This window comes from Stigmatopora nigra, chromosome 9, assembly GCF_051989575.1.
Source record: "Stigmatopora nigra isolate UIUO_SnigA chromosome 9, RoL_Snig_1.1, whole genome shotgun sequence".
NCBI classification, from domain to species: Eukaryota; Metazoa; Chordata; class Actinopteri; order Syngnathiformes; family Syngnathidae; genus Stigmatopora; species Stigmatopora nigra.
Window position 1 is genome coordinate 12,120,637 of NC_135516.1, and position 23,474 is coordinate 12,144,110.

The 23,474-nt window shown below is 40.9% G+C and overlaps 1 protein-coding gene across 2 annotated transcripts; it reads right to left on the reverse strand.

Annotated features, from left to right (window-relative positions):
- Positions 1 to 219: 219 nt before the first annotated feature.
- LOC144201184 (myomegalin-like) lies at positions 220 to 21,913 on the reverse strand. 2 transcript variants are annotated; one of them, XM_077723619.1, is made up of 41 exons: positions 20,099 to 21,913; positions 19,005 to 19,142; positions 18,794 to 18,913; positions 18,630 to 18,722; positions 18,291 to 18,515; positions 17,941 to 18,099; positions 17,780 to 17,881; positions 17,554 to 17,691; positions 17,301 to 17,480; positions 17,022 to 17,216; positions 16,502 to 16,684; positions 16,307 to 16,423; positions 16,146 to 16,217; positions 15,961 to 16,061; positions 15,626 to 15,765; positions 13,004 to 13,125; positions 12,794 to 12,915; positions 12,556 to 12,715; positions 12,307 to 12,445; positions 12,109 to 12,225; positions 11,197 to 11,444; positions 10,901 to 11,127; positions 10,196 to 10,313; positions 10,005 to 10,122; positions 9,875 to 9,923; positions 8,228 to 8,463; positions 8,061 to 8,138; positions 7,827 to 7,970; positions 6,996 to 7,235; positions 6,526 to 6,657; positions 6,224 to 6,340; positions 5,971 to 6,139; positions 5,777 to 5,898; positions 5,116 to 5,352; positions 4,931 to 5,032; positions 4,654 to 4,847; positions 3,978 to 4,121; positions 3,754 to 3,892; positions 3,542 to 3,588; positions 3,321 to 3,384; positions 220 to 2,444 (listed from the first exon to the last, which is right to left on the reverse strand). In XM_077723619.1, exons 1-41 carry the CDS (start codon positions 21,386 to 21,388, stop codon positions 2,332 to 2,334), a joined length of 6,951 nt encoding a protein of 2,316 aa, XP_077579745.1. In that variant the 5' UTR covers positions 21,389 to 21,913; the 3' UTR covers positions 220 to 2,331. The 2 variants fall into 2 exon arrangements, with proteins under 2 accessions (XP_077579745.1, XP_077579746.1); XM_077723620.1 differs by lacking the exon at positions 3,321 to 3,384 and having other exon boundaries at positions 20,099 to 21,388.
- Between the last annotated feature and the right edge of the window lie 1,561 nt (positions 21,914 to 23,474).

Genomic DNA, 23,474 nt, shown 5'->3' on the forward strand with positions numbered 1-23,474 from the left:
TTTATCGGTAGGTTAAATAACATCACTGGGATGTTTAGTTTATTGTAGGATCCAGGAAATGCATAATAAGGTGTTGTTCTTTGCTAAAATGAAAAGCGACAGATTTATGTAATGGTAGGGGCGGTCCAGAATGCAGTGATGACAACAGCTGTACTTTTAAAAGGCACCTAAAACAAAAAAACTTTAAAAATCAGTCCAAACTTGAATACAAACACTCAAAAGTTTCCTCCCGTCAACATTTTATTGTTTCTTTCCCAGAAAAATGTAATGGATAAATAATTTTTGGCATCACAACAAACTTGAGAGTCATCAGAAACAGGATCCATACGAATCCTGTGTCGGCATTTTTTCGTTATAATGCAAAACTAAACATCTTTCCAGCAACATAAAAAGCAGCACTGGTTCAGTAGCAACTACATTATTTACAGTCCATCTGCAACTAAACCATATTTTTCCACGTTTCATTGACTCCCCCCTCCTAAAAATTCCTCGAATTTGAGCTCCAAATGTTGTATTCAGTAGCATTATAAAAGCAAACGCTAAAAACTGGCTTCTCCAAACTGCGTATAAATAACACCATACTTGAAATACAATGTTTAACATTGATTCCGAGATATTGCACAGCTATCCCAAAAACGCTCAACTTTGCACAAAGCAAATCTATTTGTTTCCAAGCGCACTCTCACATTAAAAAAAACAGATTATTTACAGCATGGATGGCACATATACAAGCAAAATGTACAGAACAATGATCCCACCAATAGCCTGCCAAAGTTTGCGTCCTCTACAACATGAGAATTCTAGTAAAATAGAAACACAAAAATAAATGGCTAGAGGCCTTTTAGGAGAAAATCCCTCCTTTTTTAGTTTCGTTTTGGTCCAAAACTGAAATTAATTGCACATTTGGTACTAAACCAAAATAGCAAAAAAGTCATTCTGACAGGCAAAATTCTCATTCACATGCTTTAAGGCAAGTTAAAGTTCAAACTTTGGCAAGTCATGGCAATATCCCGTCCTGTGAGGTCATATTTTTTTCAATTTTTTGTTTTTTTTGGAACAATTGTGATGACTCGGCACTCCAGTGTGTTCATTCAAGCGTTATTGCACATGCTCGTAATGTGTCAGCCGTACTTCAAAGCTCACAATTTGGCGCACGTGCATGTTAAAAAAAATGGCCTTTTTTTGTTGAAATTAGGGGCCCAAAAGAGGCTGGTGATGAAACCGAGACGTTTGCTGGTGTTGATGGATGCGGAAAGTGCCAAATATGCACCCCATTAAAACGGACATTCCACCTATATTGGAATAGTACGTGGTGGAAGTCAGTGAGTTGTTGGGATGATTTTCTTTGAGTGAACTTTCCTTGACGACATGCTGCACATGAACACGACTCCGAAAAAGTTTAAGCTCAACAAGAATAATTCATTGATTAATACTTTTTTTTCAAATGTCCATTTAAACTGGCAGCAAATGATTGAGGATTGAAAAAATGTCAGTAAACTCATGTTCAAATAATACAAATTGAACTCCGTAATTATTAAAGTATACAGTTACTATATTTAAGTGTAATTTTGGGACATTTTTTTTGTTTCATTTAAATGGATATGATAAATTAACATTAGTGATGATAGTCATTCTTCGCAGAGGATAAAGAATATATGACTGTAAGTCATGTGGGGTGTAAATCACCACTTTCATGATCTCATTTTTTTGCTTCATTTAAAATGGATGTGACAAATTAACATTAGTCATGATGGTCATTCTTCGCAGAGGATAAAGAATATATGAGTGCAAGTCATGGGGTGTATATCACCACTTTTTTATCATTTCTTTGGACAAAGATATGATATTTTCTGATAAAAAAAAATAGAGAGCTTGTAGTTTGAAAATTAACAATTAAAAAAATAATTACAGAAGTGGTAGGAAATGTCCAACATTTTGAGAAGGTCAAATTAGGTTGACCTGTCATTCTAAGTGAGCCCAAACTTTTCATAGAGTAACGTGCATGCGTGTGTATGCATAGCTCCGCTCACAAACCTCCATTTTAACGTGCACAAACAACTTTTTCCCTCCACGGGCTCTCAGAAGAAGACCCTCCATTAGAAGGGGGTCGCCCGCCTTGTCGCTGAAACCACCGGGGACACATTTCACACACCTTCGTTCACACGTGCTGTTGAGAGTTCCACTCAAAGAATATTACAAAATGCAGTCTGGGGGTGCTAAAACACCCATCTCTCTTTAAAATTGAGCTTAAAGGGAAGGACCTGGTTGGTGTTTTTTTCTTTTTTAACTCATTCACTGCCATTGACGGCGGGTTGTAGCATTGAGGCTGGTTTACGGTAAGCAGCGGCTGGCGCACTTTCTGGCCACGGGGGCGCCGGTGTAGTGGGTCCTCACGCCAGTGACAATAGCAGGCTGTTTTCGGGCTCCGCCTCCTGACTTTTCAGCTGCGTGAGATTGAGAGGGGAGGAGTTTTAATTAAAAGACAGTCTCGGACATGACTACAGTACTACAGTAATCCCTCAATTATCACGTCTTCACTTATCGCAAATTCACTACTTTGCGTTTTTTTCCTCGCTATTAATTATGAAAAAAAAGTATTACAATTTTTTTTTAGGGTTCATAAAAATATAAAACTGGTAAGTGGAAACTGGTAAGTGGAAACTGGTAAGTGGAAACTGGTAAGTGGAAACTGGCAAGTGGAAACTGGTAAGTGGAAACTGGTAAGTGGAAACTGGTAAGTGGAAACTGGTAAGTGGAAACTGGTAAGTGGAAACTGGTAAGTGGAAACTGGTAAGTGGAAACTGGTAAGTGGAAACTGGTAAGTGGAAACTGGCAAGTGGAAACTGGTAAGTGGAAACTGGGAAGTGGAAACCACTTTTACTAAAAAAAAGTTGTAATAGAGCGATTTTTACATTATGGCGGCCATGTCTGGTCTAAATTAACCGGGATATTCGAGGGATTACTGTATAGATATTTTGTTCCCCCCACCATCATGCCATGTCTGTAAAGGTAAGATTAGAGGAAGGAATTGTTTTCTGGCATTTAGTATGTTTGTTGTATGATTACAGATGGTAGGATGAAGATCAGTAGTGAGGGAAACTTCTTGTAATACAACATGAGTATAGTTTGTGTCTTAATTCCCAAAACATGCATTTTTTTAAAGTTTTTCTCAAATTTCAACACAGTCAGGGGGGGATATTATGGGATGAAGATGTAAAAGTGCCGATGTGGCCATGTTGGCAAACAACAAACACCAAAAGTTCACAACTGTCGATTAAAAAGCAAAAACGGCAGTGACCTGTTCTAAAAAAGACAATTACCGGCACGAGGGGAGGAAGAAGAAGAAGAGGAAGAGCTTAGGGAGGAAAGTCTCCGCTCATTCTTCTGGAGATGTTCACAAGCAGGTAACCCACAAACAGATACAAAGTGATGGAATCACAAATATAAAGGTAATGAGAAGAAGGAAGACGGTCCCAATACATTTAATGATTGGTCCCGGGGATAAGTCACAACAAGAATTTTCACTAAAGGCATCATTTACCTCCAAGTTCGTCCTTGCTTTTTTCAAAACATCACGAGTTCTCGACACTGGGAGGCAAAAAGAGTATGTATTAATTCCACCATATGTATTTGCTGCACTATAAGGCGCAACTAAAAAGATGGAAGTTTTCGAAATGCATGTGCTATGAGATATAGCCTCTCTCCATCTTGTCATAATTGTTCATTTCTTTGTCTACATGACTTGGGACTTACGCTGATTAAAAATAAAATGCTCCATGCTCTCCTTAGTCCGACTGGTGCTTCTCAATCTTTGAATTGTCCCTTTTAGAACTTCCTCCTGTTCAGAGATGCGGAGCTTGAGGGATAAGATCTCCTCTTGCAAGGATTGTTCCTGGTTTGATAGTGTAGGAAGAGATAGGAAATGTTTGACTTGGCTAGTTAAAGTAAGCGATTGGACATGGATTTTCCACACTAACCTTCTTTAGGTTTGGGATGGAACCATCGGTGTTGGGGAGGGCCGCCCTCCAAAACATCTTTAGAAGCGAGGACGACTCCTCCAAAATCTGACGGAGAGTTTTGGTGTGGGATAAGAGACTCTTGGCACCGTCGTAATCCAAGAACTGCAAGGAAAGTGGTTGTAGGCCATTTTGAGAAACTGGATTCAAATGTATATTTGCACAATCTTATCATTGAATTAAGAAATAGCATGTGAAAATCTCAATCGAAATACATTCTTCAGGTAATTTGTTTTACTCATATTGACGAAGTCTAGTAAAAAAATAGTAATGTTGGCATTGATTACATCACGGGTGTCCAAGTGGCGGCACGGGGGCCAAATGTGGCCCACCGCTTTATTTTGTGTGGCCCGAGAAAGTAAATCATGAGTGCCGACTTTCTATTTTAGGATTAAATTCAAATGAAGAGTATATATATGTATATTAAATTTCCTGATTTTCCCCCTTTCAAATCAATAATTGTCATTTTTAATCAATTTTTTTCTGTGTTTTTAGTTCAAAAATCATTTTGTAAAATCTAAAAACAGTAAAATAGTAGCTCAACATGACACCTATTTTAGGCAACGTAAGAGTCTTTGTTAAAAAAAAAAAAACTTGTGTAAAGTGTCATTAAAAGAGGGGGGGGGGGTTCTCTCACCAGCTCATTATTGTTTTTCTGGGTGCCCACAATCAGCATGGCCTCCATTTGCTGCACCATACCATGACCTTCCAAGACCTGCTGTTGCAAAGCGTTGAAGTCATCCACGTGGCCCACAGCATGGCGGCCATAACGATTGGCGAACGAGCCATCGGGGGCGTCGCCTTCCAGCTCGGAGTGAGGGTCCAAAGTGTCTGCGATTGGTCAAAGCAAACAAATAAGCACATTCCTTTCAAACGGCGAGCATTGAATCATGCCATGCGGTTAAAAATCACACCATTGGCAGTGTTATGGTTGTCGTCCAAGTCCGAGTAAGGGGGACAGGGGGATCCGCAGTTAAAGAGACCGATGTCCCTAACGGGTGGGGACGGGGCCGGGTCTGCAGAACACACATAAACCGGGGCTTGGGTGCAAATCACGCAAAAAGCCTGGCGTGCAAGTGTGCGCTTGGACGTTGGTTACCGTGCAGGAGTTGTCGCCTATAGGTGTTTTCTCTTTGGGGGCTGGCGCCGAAGGTGGACAAGCATGGCGTGCGAGGGGAGCCGGCGCCTAGCTTCTGCTCCAGCTGTTTGTGGAGTTCCAGCTGCTTGAGGGCGCTGTTCTCTTGGACGCTGGTTTGAAGCTGGGCTCGGAGACTCCTGACCTCGCCTAGAAGCTCGCCCAACTCCAGTGGGGAGCCTGAGGACTCGTGTAGAAAGCCTGAAAGATGTTGATGATTCATGTTAGCTCCATTTAGTTAGCATTAGTTCTTTTTTGTGTAGGTAACTTTTTGTGTAGAGGTTTGGATGTGACGTATAGTCCATAGATTTCCCTAAGGATGAGAATAATAGATTGAAAATCTTCCAAAATGCCATTACATAGATTCCATCCATAGATTTCCGCAAGGATGAGAATATTAGATGGAAAATCTTCCAAAAGGCCTTTACAAAGTGACAACAAAATCAAGCCATTTGATAGCAACATGTCAAAGTAATTGAAATAAAATGCTGATGCCTTCAAAAAATCTGGTGACATTTTGGGAGAAATAAGTCACTGTCTTGAAATCTTGTACGGCATTGTAACCATGACTTTTTTTTTAACGTCACTCTGGAAAACGGCCCTGATATTTTCAAGCCAGACAAACCTTTAGTGGATTTGAAGCCAGAGCACACGCGATCATAGACGTGCAGTTCAGTCTGCAAGGAGTGGATGAGCTCTCTGCTTTCGCACAACTGCTGTTGCAGTAGCGACGCCTCATGCTGGGCTCTGACGAAAGACACAAAGTTAAAAAAAACTCCCTAAAATACCCCTAAAACACTAATTTTCCCTCATCCAGACCTGTTGCTCTTGTCCTGACTGGCCTGCCGTTCATGCCTCATGGCATGGATCTGTTCCCCCTGCTCTTCACAACGTATCTGAAGTCGTCTCAACTCCTCCTCCCGCTTCTCGGCTTCCAACTCGGCTTGTTTGAGGCGAACACGTGCCGCCATCAGCTCGTCGCGTGAGTCTGCACGACAACAACGACAGTTTAGGGATTACTTCAAGAGCAAATCGTACGATGGCATGCCATACGGTGGTGGGTTGTTGTTACCTGTACTGGCCTGGAGGCGGGATTGCAGATTTAAGTTCTCGTCGGTCAGGACTCGGACTTCGTTGGATAAATGCGTGACTGTGTCGAGGCCCTGAATGTAAATGTTGGTTGGTGCTCCTAAACATGAAAATAGGAACATAATATCTTGAGTCAAATATTCTTGTCGGCTTTAAAAGATGGACTGTAGTATAATGTAACACTACGAGTCATTGGTGGGTGGCAAAATGTTTGTTTTTTATGTTTATGTTCGACTTTGTGTGTCTGGATTGAAGTAAGCTAAAGTGAAATTGAAGTTTAAATACCTCCATCACGTCCGGGGTTTGCCAGTTTCCCTTCCAGCTGCTGTCGGAGTCTCTCATTGGTCCGGATGGATTCTTCCAGACGCTGGCGAAGGCATCGCACCTCTCGTAAGTGCTCTTCCATTAAATTTGACCCTGAAAAATATTATTTGATTATATATATATTATTATAATGTTTGGTTTCTGATCAATTAAAAAAATATGAGGAGGATACTCCAGTGCAACTAATGATTTTTTTGTTCCTTTTTATTTTGCATTCTTTGCCTAGTGGACATTTTACCTTACTGCGACATATATAATCAATAAAATACAGTAACTATAATTAAATCTGTCACATTTCAGGCTGTGAAGGCCACACTTTTGCACAAAATGTTAATATTAAGGTCTACATGGCCATCAAATGTGATTATTTTTAAATGACCTAAAATGTTCACTTTCCTTACAAGTGTTAACAAAAAATATTAGAATTTTACCGGGCTGGCTGTTTCCTTGGAGATATCCAGGGACACCAGAATAGTTCCCCATAGGTTGAGTCAGACTATCCCAAAAGGTTCCGCCCCCTCCTGTCAGGAGAGCCGAGTCGGACTTGAGTGACTGAGCATCGGGAACGCTGCCTAGCGGGTACTGTTGAAAGGCATGATGGGGTAACTGGTTGTAGCCAGGGGGGTCGGACGAGAGTGTAAACAGGGGTTTTCCGTGAGCATCCGGGAAACCTGCAAAAACATTAAAAAAAAATGTCATGCACAAGAAAGAGCAACATGCAGAAGGACCTGCAGTCGTGCCTCTACTTACGAATTCCTCCACTTAAAAAACACTGATATGCAAATGTGGTGCGCCTTATATACGGAAAAAAACATTAAAATGTGTCATTCATTGGGGGTGCGCCTTATATATAGGAAAAACGTTAAAATATGTCCTTGATTGAGGGTGCGCCTTATATATGGGAAAAACATTCAAATGTGTCATTCTTTGAGGGTGCGCCTTATATATCGGAAAAAAACATTACATGTGTCATTCTTTGAGGGTGCGCCTTATAATGCAGTGCGCCTTATATATAGAAAAACATTAAAATGAGTCATACATTGAGGGTGCGCCTTATAATGCAGTGAGCCTTATATATAGAAAAAACATTAAAATGTGTTATTCATTGTGGGTGCGCCTTATAATGCGGTGCGCCTTATAGTTGTGAAAATACGGTATTTTATTTTGAAATTGTCCTGACATTATTGTGGCCTACTTAAGTTGTGGAACCACTCCATTTAGTAAGTAGAGGTACGACTGTATTTGTACACACCCTCCCTCACCCCTTATCTGTTCATTCATTTGTTTGTACAGCGTGTCCAGTTCTGGGCGTACAGCCATGGCGGATAGAGCCCTGGGGTGGAGGTCACGGACACCGAGGTCGCGAGAGGAAGGAAAGGATGAGGAAAGGGGAATGCTGAGAGAGGCTGGTTGAAAAATGACAGGGAAGTCAAGGAAAAAGACTTTTAAAAGGGGAAGGGTGGCCTTTTACAACCCCATATTGGTCAATCCTGTACCTTTAGTTGAGGAAAGCATGCCTGGACAGCTGAAGGATGGTTGAAGGGGTCCACGAGAAGGAAGGATAGATGGATGGGCTAAAAGATGGGAGTGGGAAATGAAGGATGGAACAGCTAGAGAAAGCTTAAATGATAAAATAGAAGCAAAGTTGAAGAGGTCTACTTACAGTCTGGTTCGGAAGGGAGCTGTTGTTCTTCATCTTGGTATTCTCTGGCGTCTAAATCAGAGCATAGATCCAGGTCTTCGTTAGTGTGACACTCTTCGGAGACCAGGGACGTCCTATCCGAAGGGTCGGTGGTTTCCGAGAGGGCTTGGCAGCTGGACGGTGTCTCGGAGCGTTGCTGGAGCTTGTTGTGCAGAGACTCGATGATTTTGTCTTTTTGTTGGAGCTCCTTGCTCAACCTGAAAAGGAAAAGTGCCAGGAATTCTTTTCATTCGTTCATTTTTTCAATACAAACAACCATTGAAATGAGCTTATTGACATCCAATCAATTTGATATGGCTTCCCATTGGCTTCCAAGCCCCTAAATTCAAATGGCTTGGATTTCAGCTACCAAAAAACAGGTTTAAATCCACTACAGAAGAATAAAAATAGCCAAACCACATGTCTTCATCAATAGCGACATTTTACTTTCTTACTGTTTAAGCTGTTGATGTAGCATCCTCAGCAGACATATTTCTCTGGATCGACCTCGGCCATTAGCCATAGAAAAAGACCACAAAGACTCCCTGTAGATGGGACTATTTTTTGAAATGAGATATTTCCACAGAGGAGCCATTTTTCCCTCAATTAAATCCAAAAGAGAGAAGGAAATAATGTCAGCGAGGGCTACTTAATTCCAGATATCTCCACAAGAAGGATGGAAAAAGACAAGGACAAAAGACAAAAGCAAAATGTGGTGAGAGGGTAGAAGCACTTCCACTCTTCAGAAGCTGTGAGCCTCTTAACAGCAGCTGGCGGGATGTCTTTGCGGTTAAACCATCTTAACAGTAAAGAATCTATGCTACCTGCTTGAGTGTGGATTAACAGCAACCATCTGTCTCATCTACAGCTCTTGGTGTGCTATATCGAGCTATCCATGGATTTATCTGGGTAGACATTGAATAACTTTCAAATGATAGAGGTCCCATATATGATCGCTTGATTGGAAATTGGGCGCAAACATGGGATTTTCAAAGGATCAGAATCAAGTAAAAAATAAAAATAGGGGGTTTAGAATGTATATATTTATTTTTAAGAATTAACTTGTCGGCATTAGATTTTTTTAAAATAAATTGATTAAATTAACTGGATTAAAGGCCCTGAATATTCAGTTTTTTAATATATCTAAAATAATGTTTATTTTAGCTTTTTTTAAATATATTTTTAGATTTTACTAAATAATTTTTGAACAAAAAACACAAAAAATGGGTTAAAAAATGACAATTTTTGATTTAAAAGGAAAATCAGGAAATTTAATATACATCTATACTCTTCATTTTAATTTGATCCTAAACGAGAAAGTCGGCACTCATCATTTACTTTCTCGGGCCGCACAAAAGGATGCGGCGGACCAGATTTGGCCCCCGGGCCGCCACTTTGACACCAGTGGTCAAATGTATTGGATTTGCAGAAGGTTTGTTGGGTTCCGTATGACTCAATGTTTTTCTTTAAAATTGTATTCATAATAACTTGGAATCAAAGTCTCAGATTATGTACGCAATGTGGGGCATTTGTGGTGATGAGGTCAGGGTGGGAATTTCTTGATCAGGGATTAGCCTACGTCATCCAATTGGAAAGATAGGTCACATGATGAGAGGAGAAAGTACTTACTCTAGGGCCAGCAACTCATGGCCTGTCTTGGGATCGGGACTCTCTGCTCCTGAAACAACAAAGATGAAAAACCCATGAAGGATGTAAATGTAAAGTGTTTCGCTGGTGGGGGTGCCGGAGTGCGCCTTACGTCCGCTGATCTTGGCCAGCAGTCTCTGGGCCAGCGCTGTGCTTTGGGAGAGCTGCTCTCGAAAACTCTGTCCCATGTAGTAGTCCACGTCGTTGGCGCGCAGGAGTTCTTCGAAGGCCTGGGAGCCCAAATCCAAAAAGTTGTAAGCAATGTGCCTGCACAGGCGGATTGTCCAATCACGTTTGAGGTACCTTGGTGGTGTCCCCGAGATGTTGCGTGAGGATGTGAGACACTCCTTCGCCTTCTCTCATTTTCTGTCTCAAGTGTGAGAGTTCACGAGCTTGGGCCTGGATGAGAGAATTGTATTTTCTGTAAATAGAGGGGGACAGGAAAAGAAAAAAATGGATTAAAAAATGACAATTATTGATTTAAAAGGGGGGAAATCTGGAAATTTACTATACATCTATACTCTTCATTTTAATTTGATCCTAAAACAGAAAGTCGGCACTCATGATTTACTTTCTCGGGCCACACAAAATGATGCGGCGGGCCACATTTGGCCCCCGGGCCACCACTTTGACACACATGGTCTCCATTGGGGTTAAGTCTTTAACATCAGGGCGCACTTTTATTGGGCAAATGACTATTCTTGATGCCATTCCTAAATAACAATTAATTATATAGTATATATATATATTTTTTTTTTTTTCATTCAAAAATTGTATGTATTAATATATATTCATACAATAGTAATGAAAGTTACCAAAATATTAACAAAAAGAGCATTATTAAAAGTAATAAAACAATGGGTTAAGCCCCCAATAAGACTTTATATTATTTAAATAGATTATTATTATTCATAGTATTTAACTCAACACCAACTCCAATTCATCATTTAAATCGGCCAATGGGTTCAATGTGTGTTGTTTTGATTTCCAAAACATGGTTCAACTCACCCAGGCCACGTGGCACTTTTGCCCTCTTCACTCTGATTCTGATTCTGATTCTTCCCTTCCAGTTTGGAGCCCTTCAACTGCGCCTCCAAAGTTGCCACACGTGCCACCAGTTCCCGAAGCTCACTGTTACTTTTAGACCCCGGCGAAGTGGCTTGTGTATCCGACACCCATCCTTCATCCTCCTCTACCCCCTCTTGGGCAGGCGACATCTCAAAGGCCCAATTGACCTTGAAAGAGTAACATTAAAAAAAGGTCAGTAGGGGTCTTCTTGAGTGGAGGGGGTGATGGAGCCAAACCTTTCGTGGCGTCCGCTCTAAGCTAGAGGCGTAGTCGCTGGTGGCCGACAGGGAGCGCACGCGCATTTGAAGGCTGCGGATAACTTTGTGGCAGCGGGTTAGCTGGGAGCGTAGATCTTGGACCAAATGCTGTAAAGGTGACTCATTGGCTATTTCGGGTTTGCTTCGATTGGCTCTGTACCAGTCGCCGCCCACGCCGTCTTCGTGGTGATGGGACAAGGCCGTGCACATCTCTAGGTCGTCAAACTCTGAGGAAAAAGAAAAAAAAGTGACAGTGTTGAGTGACGAAATAAATGTATTCAGTGCTACCTCACAATAAAGAAATAAAAAACAAAAACAACCATTACAACTGTGGTTTTCTGAATTTTATCCATGGAGTAAAATACATGTAAAAAGTGTAGATTTTATTTGGGTTGAAAACAAACTGGGGTAAAAAAAAAAAAAAAACGTATTTTCTGGACTATAAGTCACATTTTTCGGGAGTTTTTTTTTTTATTTCATCAACCAAACTATATAAAAGTGTGACTGATAGTAATGAAAAATATGATAATATCATTTTTCTTAATATATATCACAGTAGTATTTCAGTTTTAGTGATAATGAGGACTTTTCTACCTCAAATTTTTATGTCTTCATTCATCTATTTTTAAGCAATATAGATAGTATTCAGAGTACTTTATGTGTATCATTCAAAGTCCAACAGCCTTCCTAGTCACCATGGCAAATTTCTCCTTTCCATTGACGAATTAAGGGCCTTTTTTCACAAAGTTTACTCGATATGTGAGATGATTTTAATGGTACAGTAGATGTGAAAGCCCTTTTTTTGAATGAGCAATATCCAATTTAGTATTTCAATGGTGTTCTTTTTTCTCTAGTGGGAATAATGGCATTTGACTGATTCCTGTTAGTCACCTGGGCTGCTGGCATCCTCCCTCTCCGCTTCATTTTCGCTGCGTCCACAAGTCTCATAGCCTAAATCCTGTAGATCCACTTGCACTTGCTTACTGGCCCGTTGCACAGATGTCTCTGCTAGAAAGCAATCAAACATGATCACATCAATTAATGTGAAATGACATAACGGCAAAAAAAAATCTGGTCAGTGGCACTCACTCAACAGGTCCCTGTAGTCCTTAATTTGTTCGGCCTGAGCTTGAACGGTGGCTTCGGAGACCATCAATCTCTCCTGCAGATCTCGGTTTTCTGAGCAAAGACGGGCCGAATGCTCTGATTGGCTAAGGCTTGGTGTAGTCTGCAACAAAAATGTCACCAAGACTTTTGACATGTGGTCATCTTGTAAGTTGAAAATAGGCTTTGGAAGTTTAGCTTGCTCTATAACTGAAAAAAAAGTATTATTTTTACCATTCCAGGCTCTTCTTCATCCTCCATATAGTCCTCTTCCTCAGTATCATCATCGTCATCATCATTATTATCTCCCTGGTCAAGACTTCTGTTGTTTATTCCAACTTTTTGATGTTCTTTTAGGAACTGGTTTTCCTTCTGAAGCCTTTGCAGTGTGTTCCTTTTTTTGGAGAACACATTTTTTTACAATTGTTCCTATGAGGAATACAATGGAAAATTCCTACAGACAAATATGCACCTCATGTCAGTCACCGAGTTGAATCCCTCCCTTTCCAGTTGGGATTGTATTTCCTTTAACTCCAGTTCAACGCTTTGTGTGTTGGACTTCAGGAATCCAGACTCCCCTTCATGTCCGCAGAGCTTTTTTTAGTTAACAAAACAAATCCAATTGTTAATATGGTCACATTTACAGAACTAAAAACAATGGATATGCAATAGGAAAGCTAACCTGATGGGGTGGAGGAGTTGCAGATGTGACTTTTTGATCTTTTTCGTCTTCTTCTATGCTGTCTGTGAAGTCATCGCTACTGCCGTCTTCATCGTCTCCCTCCTCGTCTTCACTGCTGACATCTGGAAGAAGCACAACCCCAAAAAGTTTGAAAAAGTCCTCTCATTTCTGCCATTTGGACATCTTTCCTACACATAGCCTGCTACGTCCACTAGGAAAATTCCACCCTGTCAAGGAGTCACAGGATTTGAAAGGAAATGTTATGTCATCCGTTTCCAGCCGGCCAAAACATAGACGGACGGACAGGGTGGAGCAAAAACAGGAGGACGGTGCGTGTTATGGAAAACCGGAAAGACAGACAAAAAAAGAAAAAAACATGTAATCATAAACTAGCCATATTGTATGTGGAGGGGAGGGGGGGGGTGTGTTTGATAAACATAATTATAATGAGATTGGATGACAGAATTATATACATATACATGTATACATGTGAGTGTGTGTGTGTGTGTGTGTATATATATATATATATATATATATATATATATATATATATATATATATATATATATATATATATATATATATATATATATATATATATATATATATATATATATATATATATATATATATATATATATATATATATATATATATATATATATATATATATATATATATATATATATATATATATATATATATATATATATATATATATATATATATATATATATATATATATATATATATATATATATATATATATATATATATATATATATATATATATATATATATATATATATATATATATATATATATATATATATATATATATATATATATATATATATATATATATATATATATATATATATATATATATATATATATATATATATATATATATATATATATATATATATATATATATATATATATATATATATATATATATATATATATATATATATATATATATATATATATATATATATATATATATATATATATATATATATATATATATATATATATATATATATATATATATATATATATATATATATATATATATATATATATATATATATATATAATGAGCACACTAATGTGGATATTAATCAACAGCAAGCGCATATGTAATATACCTTCATGTTATTTTGTGTACCTAATTATTTGTCCATGTATACTGTCAGTGGTAAATGTTTTCATTAGGAAAGGGGGTGACAATCATTTCACTTTGGAGATGATGTTCAGATTTGGTGTACTGTAAATTGATGTAAAAAACAAAGGACAGTCTGGCAACTTTTCCCATTTGTTGTCTTATAATGCGGTGTTTAGAAAATAAACAGCCATGCAGACATGGATAACATAGCACTTTCATGCAGAAGGGACAAAATGACGTGACAAAGTCATGTCATGCATGTTTACATTTAGGAATGATGACCCTAAATGTCTGTTGAGGGTAATGTATACCCTAAAAAATGGATGAGGGGCTGGTCCAACACAAAGATGATAGCCTATAGTCTTAAATCTGGGATTTCTGTGTGGGCATAGTGTCAGTATTCTCTCATGAAACACAATAAAGAGAAATCCATCAACAGATGTTATTTGTTTGAACAGAAGGGAAACAGCATGTGTTTATTTGTTTGCATTTGAAATACAAAAGTGTTGACAAGGAATGTCTAAATTGAGCTTCTGGGATGGAATTCACAGGAAATATATACTAAATATAGCCAAAACTAATATATATATATATATCACTACATGAATTCCCTAATTTATCTTCTAAAATAACTGAGCAAATATCTCACATCTAGAATGTAGCCAGTGCAGTGACCACGCCCACAAACACCAAGTAACACAACTATAAAGTACAAAATTGCGACACCTGGAGTTTGTATTAGGAAACGTTTTGAGGCTCCACATGGCATTATGTTCTTTGCAGCCAATATATTTGAAATGACGGAGAATTGATTTGGCTGAGAATAAAAGGGGAATATAGATATTTCAAAGGGTGTTGGCAACCATAAATTGACTGTGACTCATGATTTTGGGCAAGCGAGATATTTGGAACTTATAGAGATGTGTGTATATCTGCCTACCTTGCTTTTATACCTCCTGATGTGGCTTTGTACCCTGAAAAAAACTGCTGCTGCAATATGGCATTTTCAATTGGCTTACCATTGGCCACTGGTGAAAACTAATGGCACAAGCCACACCTACTGCGTGGCCACTCAGTGATGTGAAGATAAAAGCTGTCCTACGACAAGACAACGTCAAAAACAAAAGATGGACGGCTGCTTTATGTGTGTAAGGCGTGGGCTTTGGGTTCTCTGAGGAGAAAAGTAACGGCGGCACACAGAAAATGGCAAAAACGGAACAGTTAGCGCTGAAAAGCAAGCTATTTTAAAAGCATTTCAACATATTCACAACAACAGAAAGTATATCTGTTAGATTAGGTTTTTTGGAACTATGATGTTTTTTATCTACAGGATTTTTTTGGGGGTGGGGAGGTGAAATTTCAGAATTCATCAACCTTGTTATAACGATGTCATTTAACATTTGTGACAGCGTCCCCTGCAGGCCCAAAGGCACGACCTTGACCGTTCCCACCTCCTAAATCCGACTGCCTTCTGGCAGTCCTTTCCAGCTCCAGGGCCATGTTCTGAATCCGGGCCAGGACCTCATCTAGCTGTCCGCGGAGTGCCTGAACTGAGTCGAGTTGGGTGTGGAGGGTTAGGGTCTTCTCTGAGCTGTGATTGGAGAGGACAGTTAGACAATGGGTATCTAGGGGGAATTTCTTTAAATCAGGGTAGAGTAAAATAAACTACTACAATCACAGTAAGAGAAATATTGTGCTAAAACTGTATACTTAATTCTTAATAAATCTCTGCCGAAAACTTAGTCAACGTTAAGATTTCAGGAGTTTTATAGAGAAGACTTCCTACCTGTCCTTGTTGCCGTGAATGAGACTCTGATATAATCTCTTTTCAGCCCTGAGGGCAGCATTTAGCTGACGGTACTCCATGACAAGTTGCTCCAGTACATGCTGATTGGTTATGGAGAACACAGAAAAAGCTGATTTTCTGCCAAATACCCATCATTTTACGCGAGAATAACAACAACAACATACCTCTGAACTTTCAGTCACGGCTCCTTTCGCCTGCTGGGCTGCCAAAGCTGACCGCAGGGTCGAGAGTTCTTCCTGTAAACAACACATAAATAAATAAAAAACGTATTACTATAACCACAGAATAAAGGAAAGTATAGATATTTCGATCTCGGTGTACATACTTGGGTTTCCCTCTGCTTTTTGAGCATTAATTGGAGCTCATCCTGCAGGGCCTTCACATCCTCCTCACTCTCTGAAGACGACTGCATCATGACCTCCTCCTGGCTCTGCATCATCTCCTGATCATTCAGGGACAAAGTGTCCAAAGTGTCCAAAGACAGCTCAGGGATTTGACGAAAAAGCTTTAAAGGCCTTACCTGGATAAAGGCCTCTTTCTCACGAAGAAGACCTTGCAAATGTTGGACCTCTCCACCCGTCTCCCTCTCTTTGTCCCGCCTCAACTGGCGCAAGTCTTCTTCTCTCTCCGATAATTGCTTGCGGACCTCCCGTAGCTGACCGGCGCGCTCGCTTATCACCAAGGACAGCCTGTACGAGTTGTCCTGAGATGGATACAAAGTTATTATTTTTAGTAAATACGCCAGGCAAGAATGATCCATTGCACACACACACACACAAACAAAACAAATTATCAAAAATTGAATAAGATGTAACAGTACTGCCAGAAAGGCAATAGGGTGGAATTACAGGATGAAAATGAATGTAACTGTGAATTTTGAATCAATTAATAGATAGCCAGGTACATTATCAGGGACCCATACCACCCTGGTTACAATCTGTTCCAGCTTCTGCCCTCTGGCAGACGCTATAGGTCCTGTCCACAAAGTATGGACAAATAGGCTTAAGGACAGTATTTGACACATTGAATTGATGCCATACCTGCAAGTACTGATCTTTGGAACTGAGTGTGTTGAGCAAGTCTGAAACTCGGGTTTGGTGTTCGTTTGACTGGCGGCTACGGTCGGAAAGCAGCTCTTGGAAGAGCTTCTCCTTTAACTGGAGTCGAGCTTTCAGCTCTTCCACCACGTCTGTGGGACCTGCTTGAACTCTGGAAACCAAAGCAGCGGTCAGATCCTGAAAAAAAAAGGATAGATAACAATAAATAAAAGCTTGCTTTCCCCCTCCAATGCATTGAACTCAATGGAATTGTTTTGTAACCTGTGTCTCCTTGCTTCGAGCCTGCAGTGCAGCTTGTAGCTGTCCCACAATAGTTTCATTCTCTCTGGTGGTGTTGCGTTCCTTCTCCTCACTCTGCTGCTTCAGCCACTGGAGGTTCCGGTAGGCCTCAGCCGCCTGTTCCAGTTCCAGTTCTTTCCCTCGCACCAAAGCATCCAGACTCTAGATTAAAAACATCATTATTATGGCTAACACTCCTTAAAATGTCAGCTAAAACCTTGCGGCCCGAGCGTACCGTGACTGTCTCCTCATTGTTGGACAGGATGCAGCGAAGTCTATCCAGGTCTCGGTCCTTCTCCCTGAGGGCCACTTGAAGCACCCTCACTTGATTATCCCGTTCGTCGAGACAACGGAACTTTTCGTCAATAGAGCGCTGCGAGGAAGCGAATTTGAAGGTCAATTCAAGGTTAAGTGAATAATCAGTCCAACCTAGTAGATGGTTTGAGAATTTGGTGTCGTACCTCTAAGGCTTTGTCCCTATCTTTAATGCGCTCTCTTAGTTTCTCAAGAACAGCGTCTCTTGGTTTGGAGTCTCCAGGTGTCTCCAACATCTCAGAGTACTCCTACATAATGAGAAAAGTTTAGAAAAGTGCAAGGCGATGAGAAAATGGGGAGTGATTACCTGTAACTGTCGCTCCTTTTCTTTCAAAGAGTGATTGAGCTGGGCGATGCGTCGGTCTTTTTCGTGCACCGCAGTGAGGCTTTCTGCCACGGCGTCCTTTAGAGCTTCTTCTCTTGCCTGCAACTCGGTTCGGATTTTCACCAGTGCACAGCTTAGGTCCTGCAAAAGAAGTCACAGAGGTACCTTGACTAAGTTCAATGAACCCTTAGACTGCGAAAATTCAAAAAGTCTTCAAAGAGGAGCTTGTTAGGCGGTGGCAGCTTGAAAAATGCAATTTTTTCAGAAGGATAAATCCTCTCAAGATCGGGCAACCAAAGGGTTAAGCGTTCATCCATATCCACTTCACAAACCTGATTGTGCTTTTCAGTTTCTTCTCTATGTTGCAACGCCTCCAGGAGGTCAACATTGAGTCTATCTTTGAAGCGAGCCAGATCTTCCCCTCGTCTTTGGGTCTGTCTGAGACTCCTCTGACTGGCCTCCAGTTCCAGACCCAAGGAAAACAGAGAGCTTTGCACCCCTACAAGCTCTCCCTGCAATTGGGCGAGGGTGGCGGATTCGCTCGTCCCCTCTGGAGCCTAACGAAGCAACCACAAATTCCAAAGCTATTTACATGGCTTTTTCCAGAGTTTTTGCAAGAATCACTTTTGGTTCTAAGACAACCTTGGGGTTAAAAATGAGCTCATTCTTACCTTGGTTTGCGTGAGCTGATTGCGATGGGCCATCTCTCGTAGCTTGTACAAAGTGACGTTCTGGCCCTCGATCAGCTGATACAACTCCTGTGTCTTTAAGAACGTGTCAAGATCATTGTAAGCATGTCCTTGAAAGGATGTTTTTTGCCTTTCAAGACACTTACCTCAGTGTCTTTGGTGCTGATGGAGTCTGTGAGGTCCTGGATGGTTCTCTCCTGACTTTGGGCGGCTTGGCGAAGGGAACGAAGCTCGCATTCCATCTCACGTAGCTTTTCCTCCAGCTTCTAAACATGGGTTAAGAGGGCATGGTCAATCTCAGACGGGCACTCCAGTCAGTTGGTCATCGTTCTCTGAAATATGCTAGGCGCGACTTACCATGTTTTTGGAATCGCTCTCATGGATTTTAGCCTGAAGGGATTGGACCTGCAACTGGGCCTTTTGTAGCTCGCTGACACATTGACCAGCCGCACACTCGTATTGATTCAGCTGGCTCTGTTGTTCCTCAACGAGATTCTAGAAGAGAAATAGACTAGAGTAAAAGGTACAGCTTTGGAACAAATGGTCCTAAAAAAACTGTACACTTAAGTATAAGCCTGACAGATTGAAGTGCAAGAATGTATTGCATAATGGTTGTGGAGCAGTTAAACCATTAGCTTATTCATGTGTTCAAACAGTAAAAGGCTGTCCTATGGGACTTTGACTTTTCAACACGCATGAGTTAGCTTGGGCGTAGCCAGAGTGCTGTGTACAGCTATTCTGTTTACATAATCCACATGTGCATTCCCCAAGGGGGTTGCATCAATGACGTAGGGCTTCTATTGAGATCAGCAAAGAGAAATATTTCAAAAAAATGGAAGACTGTTCTTGATTTTCAAAGAGGAGATTGTGTTGACATTTAGTGGAGGACTTTGCCTTTAGGGCTATGGGTGAATTTAGGCCAAGTAGTAAAGCCAATGTCTCCAACATCTCGTAAACTAACTTCAACATGGAGACGTTCTGCTTCACTGACAATTACAGTTGGGTTTTGAATGCCATTAGAGGCATCTTGTCAGGCACTGTGGAGAAGTGGATGTCCAGTTTTGCATTTTAGAGATGAAAATAAAGCCTGAGCCATGTATGACAATGACCTTTTTGTTGTGTGCCAAAAGAGACGTACACATTAGGCAATTAGGCCATGCCGTGGCTGGAAGATTACAAACTGTTAATTCAACATACGCTTTCACGCAGACACAAACCACAATGGTTGGATGGCCTGCTGTGAGAGTTGAATAAGTAATACATTTGTGTTCCGCTAATTCTGTGATAAACAGAAAAAGCGCAGTGTAAATGTATCAGTTTTTTCTTCACAAACTGGCCTGAAAACTGAAATAGGGGTTTTCCCACAGAGTTTTTCTGAGAAACTCGTTTTTGGAAGGACAAGAAGGAAGTATGACCATTATTCCAATGCGGTCTTACTCAAGGTGTTATACCTGGTGTGGAGTTGGTAGGGGAAACGCAATGTAATCATCTTCCAAATGATCTTCTACATCCAATTCATTAAGAGCCGGGTATGACCCAACATGGACTTGGATCAAGGGGGCTTCCAGCTCAGGTGTTGCCATATGCTGGATACTTTCACCATCCGGAGTGCCAAAATGAAGTTCCAGAATTGGATCAGGGAAGTCTAACCGTCCATGATCGGAGCTCCGTTTAAGAAGCACTGGAAGTCTACTACCCTTGATGCTTTGGACTGGGCGGTGGACAGCATAACTCTGGAGCAGACATAGTGCCAGAGAGAGGCTCGATCCGGGGGAGGGTCGGCTAAGTGGGGTGTCGGATATCCGGTCTTCTGAAGGCTCTTTGGGAGAGGTCAGAAGTTCATCTGTTGAGCCTCCAGGCTGGATGTAGTCTTCCGTTGTCTCCAGGGAAGCCAGAGAGGGGCTGGAACTGACTCTTCCAGCTACAGTGCGGTCACTATCTGAAGTCCCTGACACTTCCTGAGAACCAGGAACTAATGTCAGGGAAGATGGCGCTTCATCTTGGTCTTCCACATTTCCCTTGCCTTCTTCTATTTCCGCACCTCCACCGCTGCCTCCGATAATGCTAGCCGAATATCTAGTAGAGGGCCCACAGGAAGTGCTACGAGCCAGTTTCCTAGGGACTTTACAAACAGCTTCGTAATCAGAGTCCGCTACCCGCCAATGGGAACAACCCCGACATCTACGAGGAGTTGCGGGCACACCGCGGTGAGTACATGCAATCTCTGAGCCCGGTACAGTTGAAGACTGCGTATGATGTTGGTGGCAATCCACACTGTCATCAGCCCAGGATTCATACAAAGAATAAACTAGGTCCTCCTGAAGGAGAGCACAGTATTTAGCATGGGTGAGGCCTGAGATATCCACTATCCCATCTCCTAGTCTGTCAGCATCTTCTCCAGAAGACCCGGCGGTTTCCGGCAAGTTTGTTCTCCTGTACAAGCCGCCAATGCATTGCCTGAGCCGATGTTTTTCTTGCAGGAGCTTCTGAAGCCTCTCGATGGAGAGGGCCTCCACACGGGCGATGACGGTATCAAAACGGTACATGCGGTCCAGCATGAAGGTGCACTTGGAGCAGGCGAATTCCCCACGGCCATCCCGCGCTAGCTCCTGGCCTAACGCGTGAGACAGCAACACCTGCAGGTTGAGCTTGGCAGTCGGGTGGAAGATCCATCGCCGCTGGTTGCCATAGAGATCCCTCCCACAGATGCGACATGTCTCTTTCATTTTGTTGTCCAGCATTTAACCAGCTGCTTTTGCGGATAAGTTAGGCTTCAAATGGTGTCTTCATTCCTTTCTAATGATGTGGCATCAAGAATTTTGTCCATTTCTGTAAATGATGGAGCCTCACACTAACCTTGGCTTGACAACATGAGGACTTTGTCAGCCATTACAATAGAACACGCAGACCAGGTGGTACTTCAGCAGGTGTACAAGTCCATGGCAACAGGCGTGTTGACGTAGGGTTTTCTTTTTTTTTAAGATATATCACCCGTAACCAGTCCCTTTAAATGAAATTAAACAAGCTTTGTTCCTTCACTCAGCACGATGTATTGCACCATTCATTCTCCTGACAGTCACGAGCCGCCGCGCCGTCGCCGGCTTCATCCCAGTTCTGCAGCCCCATTTACAGCGTATGCAATGCCGATGAAGGCAATCCGACTTCCCAGTTGATGCAATGTTTTGTTGCGTGAAAGAGCGACGTTTTCCTCATTTTCCAGCCGTCCAAAAACACGACAGACAGGTGCTACAGGCAGTCCGCGATCTTCCGGGGAAGATAATGAAGAGGCAGGCTGAACCAGACTCCCAGCATCGGAGCGTACCATTTTCCAAACATGGGGGAGTTCAGTGTCCGTGCTCGTCACACGGTGACCCCTTTCCCCATACAACAATAAAAAAAACAGCATCATTAAGCTACACAATCTACTAAAATGTAGCGAATGAAGCACCGTCTGATGTTTGTTTATCTTAAAGCTAAAGGAACTACACTATACTACGCTGTGCCCCCTTCAGTGTCTGCTACTTCCTCTTGCTCAGTTGACTAAATTCATCTCGCTTGACTGACTCGACAAGTGAATTGCTCAGTAACATTAGTGACGCTCTAAAAAATAAAAAATACACTTAACTACAGCGGTTACGTTAAGTATAAACACGCTCATAATTTATATAATAACTTTAAATCATTTTGTTGCAAATGATTTGCACCTGAAGCCTTGATTTCCAACAATAATTTACTACAATAGTAACATTCCACTTGATTATACCAAAACATATTTAATAAAAACAATGTCTCTTTTTAATTACCCAGTGGCATATAGTGTCAGACACAAAAGAAACCTAAACAGCAGTTGCAATTTGGACTCATAATAAATGTATGTTCCAATTAAAAATATATCAGATTTGACACATTGAAAAATTAAATGTATGGCTAATTAGATCATCACATTACGGGTAGTGTTGTGTGATTTATTTTCCTACTGTAAAATACAGTATTAATATGCGTCACGTTAAAAATGAATGAAAGATTTCCTTCATGTTGCTGTATAGTTTGTTAAGTAAATTACACCATCTAACTAAGGAGTCACCCTTGCCCAGCCAATTCTGCCCGGCAACAGTGGAAGTGAAAACAGACAACACGATACTCCCTCTTCTCTGCTTTGGGAAAGATTGGGATCTAAATGACTGTGGTGTCTGGGGAACAAATTAAGAGCTCTGATGGTGGGTGAGTGTCAGCCTGGAAGGACATCAACTCGATATCAGCGTCTGTCTGGCTCAAAAGTCAACCTGATCTATCGACAAGGCGGCTGAAACCAGAGTCAGTCAACTCTCAAAGAGGGAAATGGCAGCATTGGCGCATGCAAACATGATAGAAGGCACCACATTGCAATTCTTTCACACATAAACACACTATGCTATCTAAATTTGAAAGTTAAATTTCATAAACAAAGCTGGGCAAATGGGACAAAAGACTATTAAAAGCCACTGTGTCGATAAGAAGGAACTGTAACTTATGACTATAAAACTTCAAATGAAGTTGATATCAAATATACAATTTACAATGTTGGGTGGTGTATTTTTTTGGAAAGTATACAAGGATTAAATTTGTCCTTGGGGTGTCAGATAAAGCTCCAAGTGTAAGAAGAGTCGGTACTTTGTGGATATATAAACACACATTACTAAGTACACTCTTTTGAATTTGTTAGCTGTGACCTTTAAACATGTGTGTGTGTGTTCATGGCTGAAAATAATGTTTGTTGCTTTACCACATAGAGGCAGACTTTCAAATATAAGCGTTACTTTTCAACAATAAGGATTTCTGGCTCTGTCA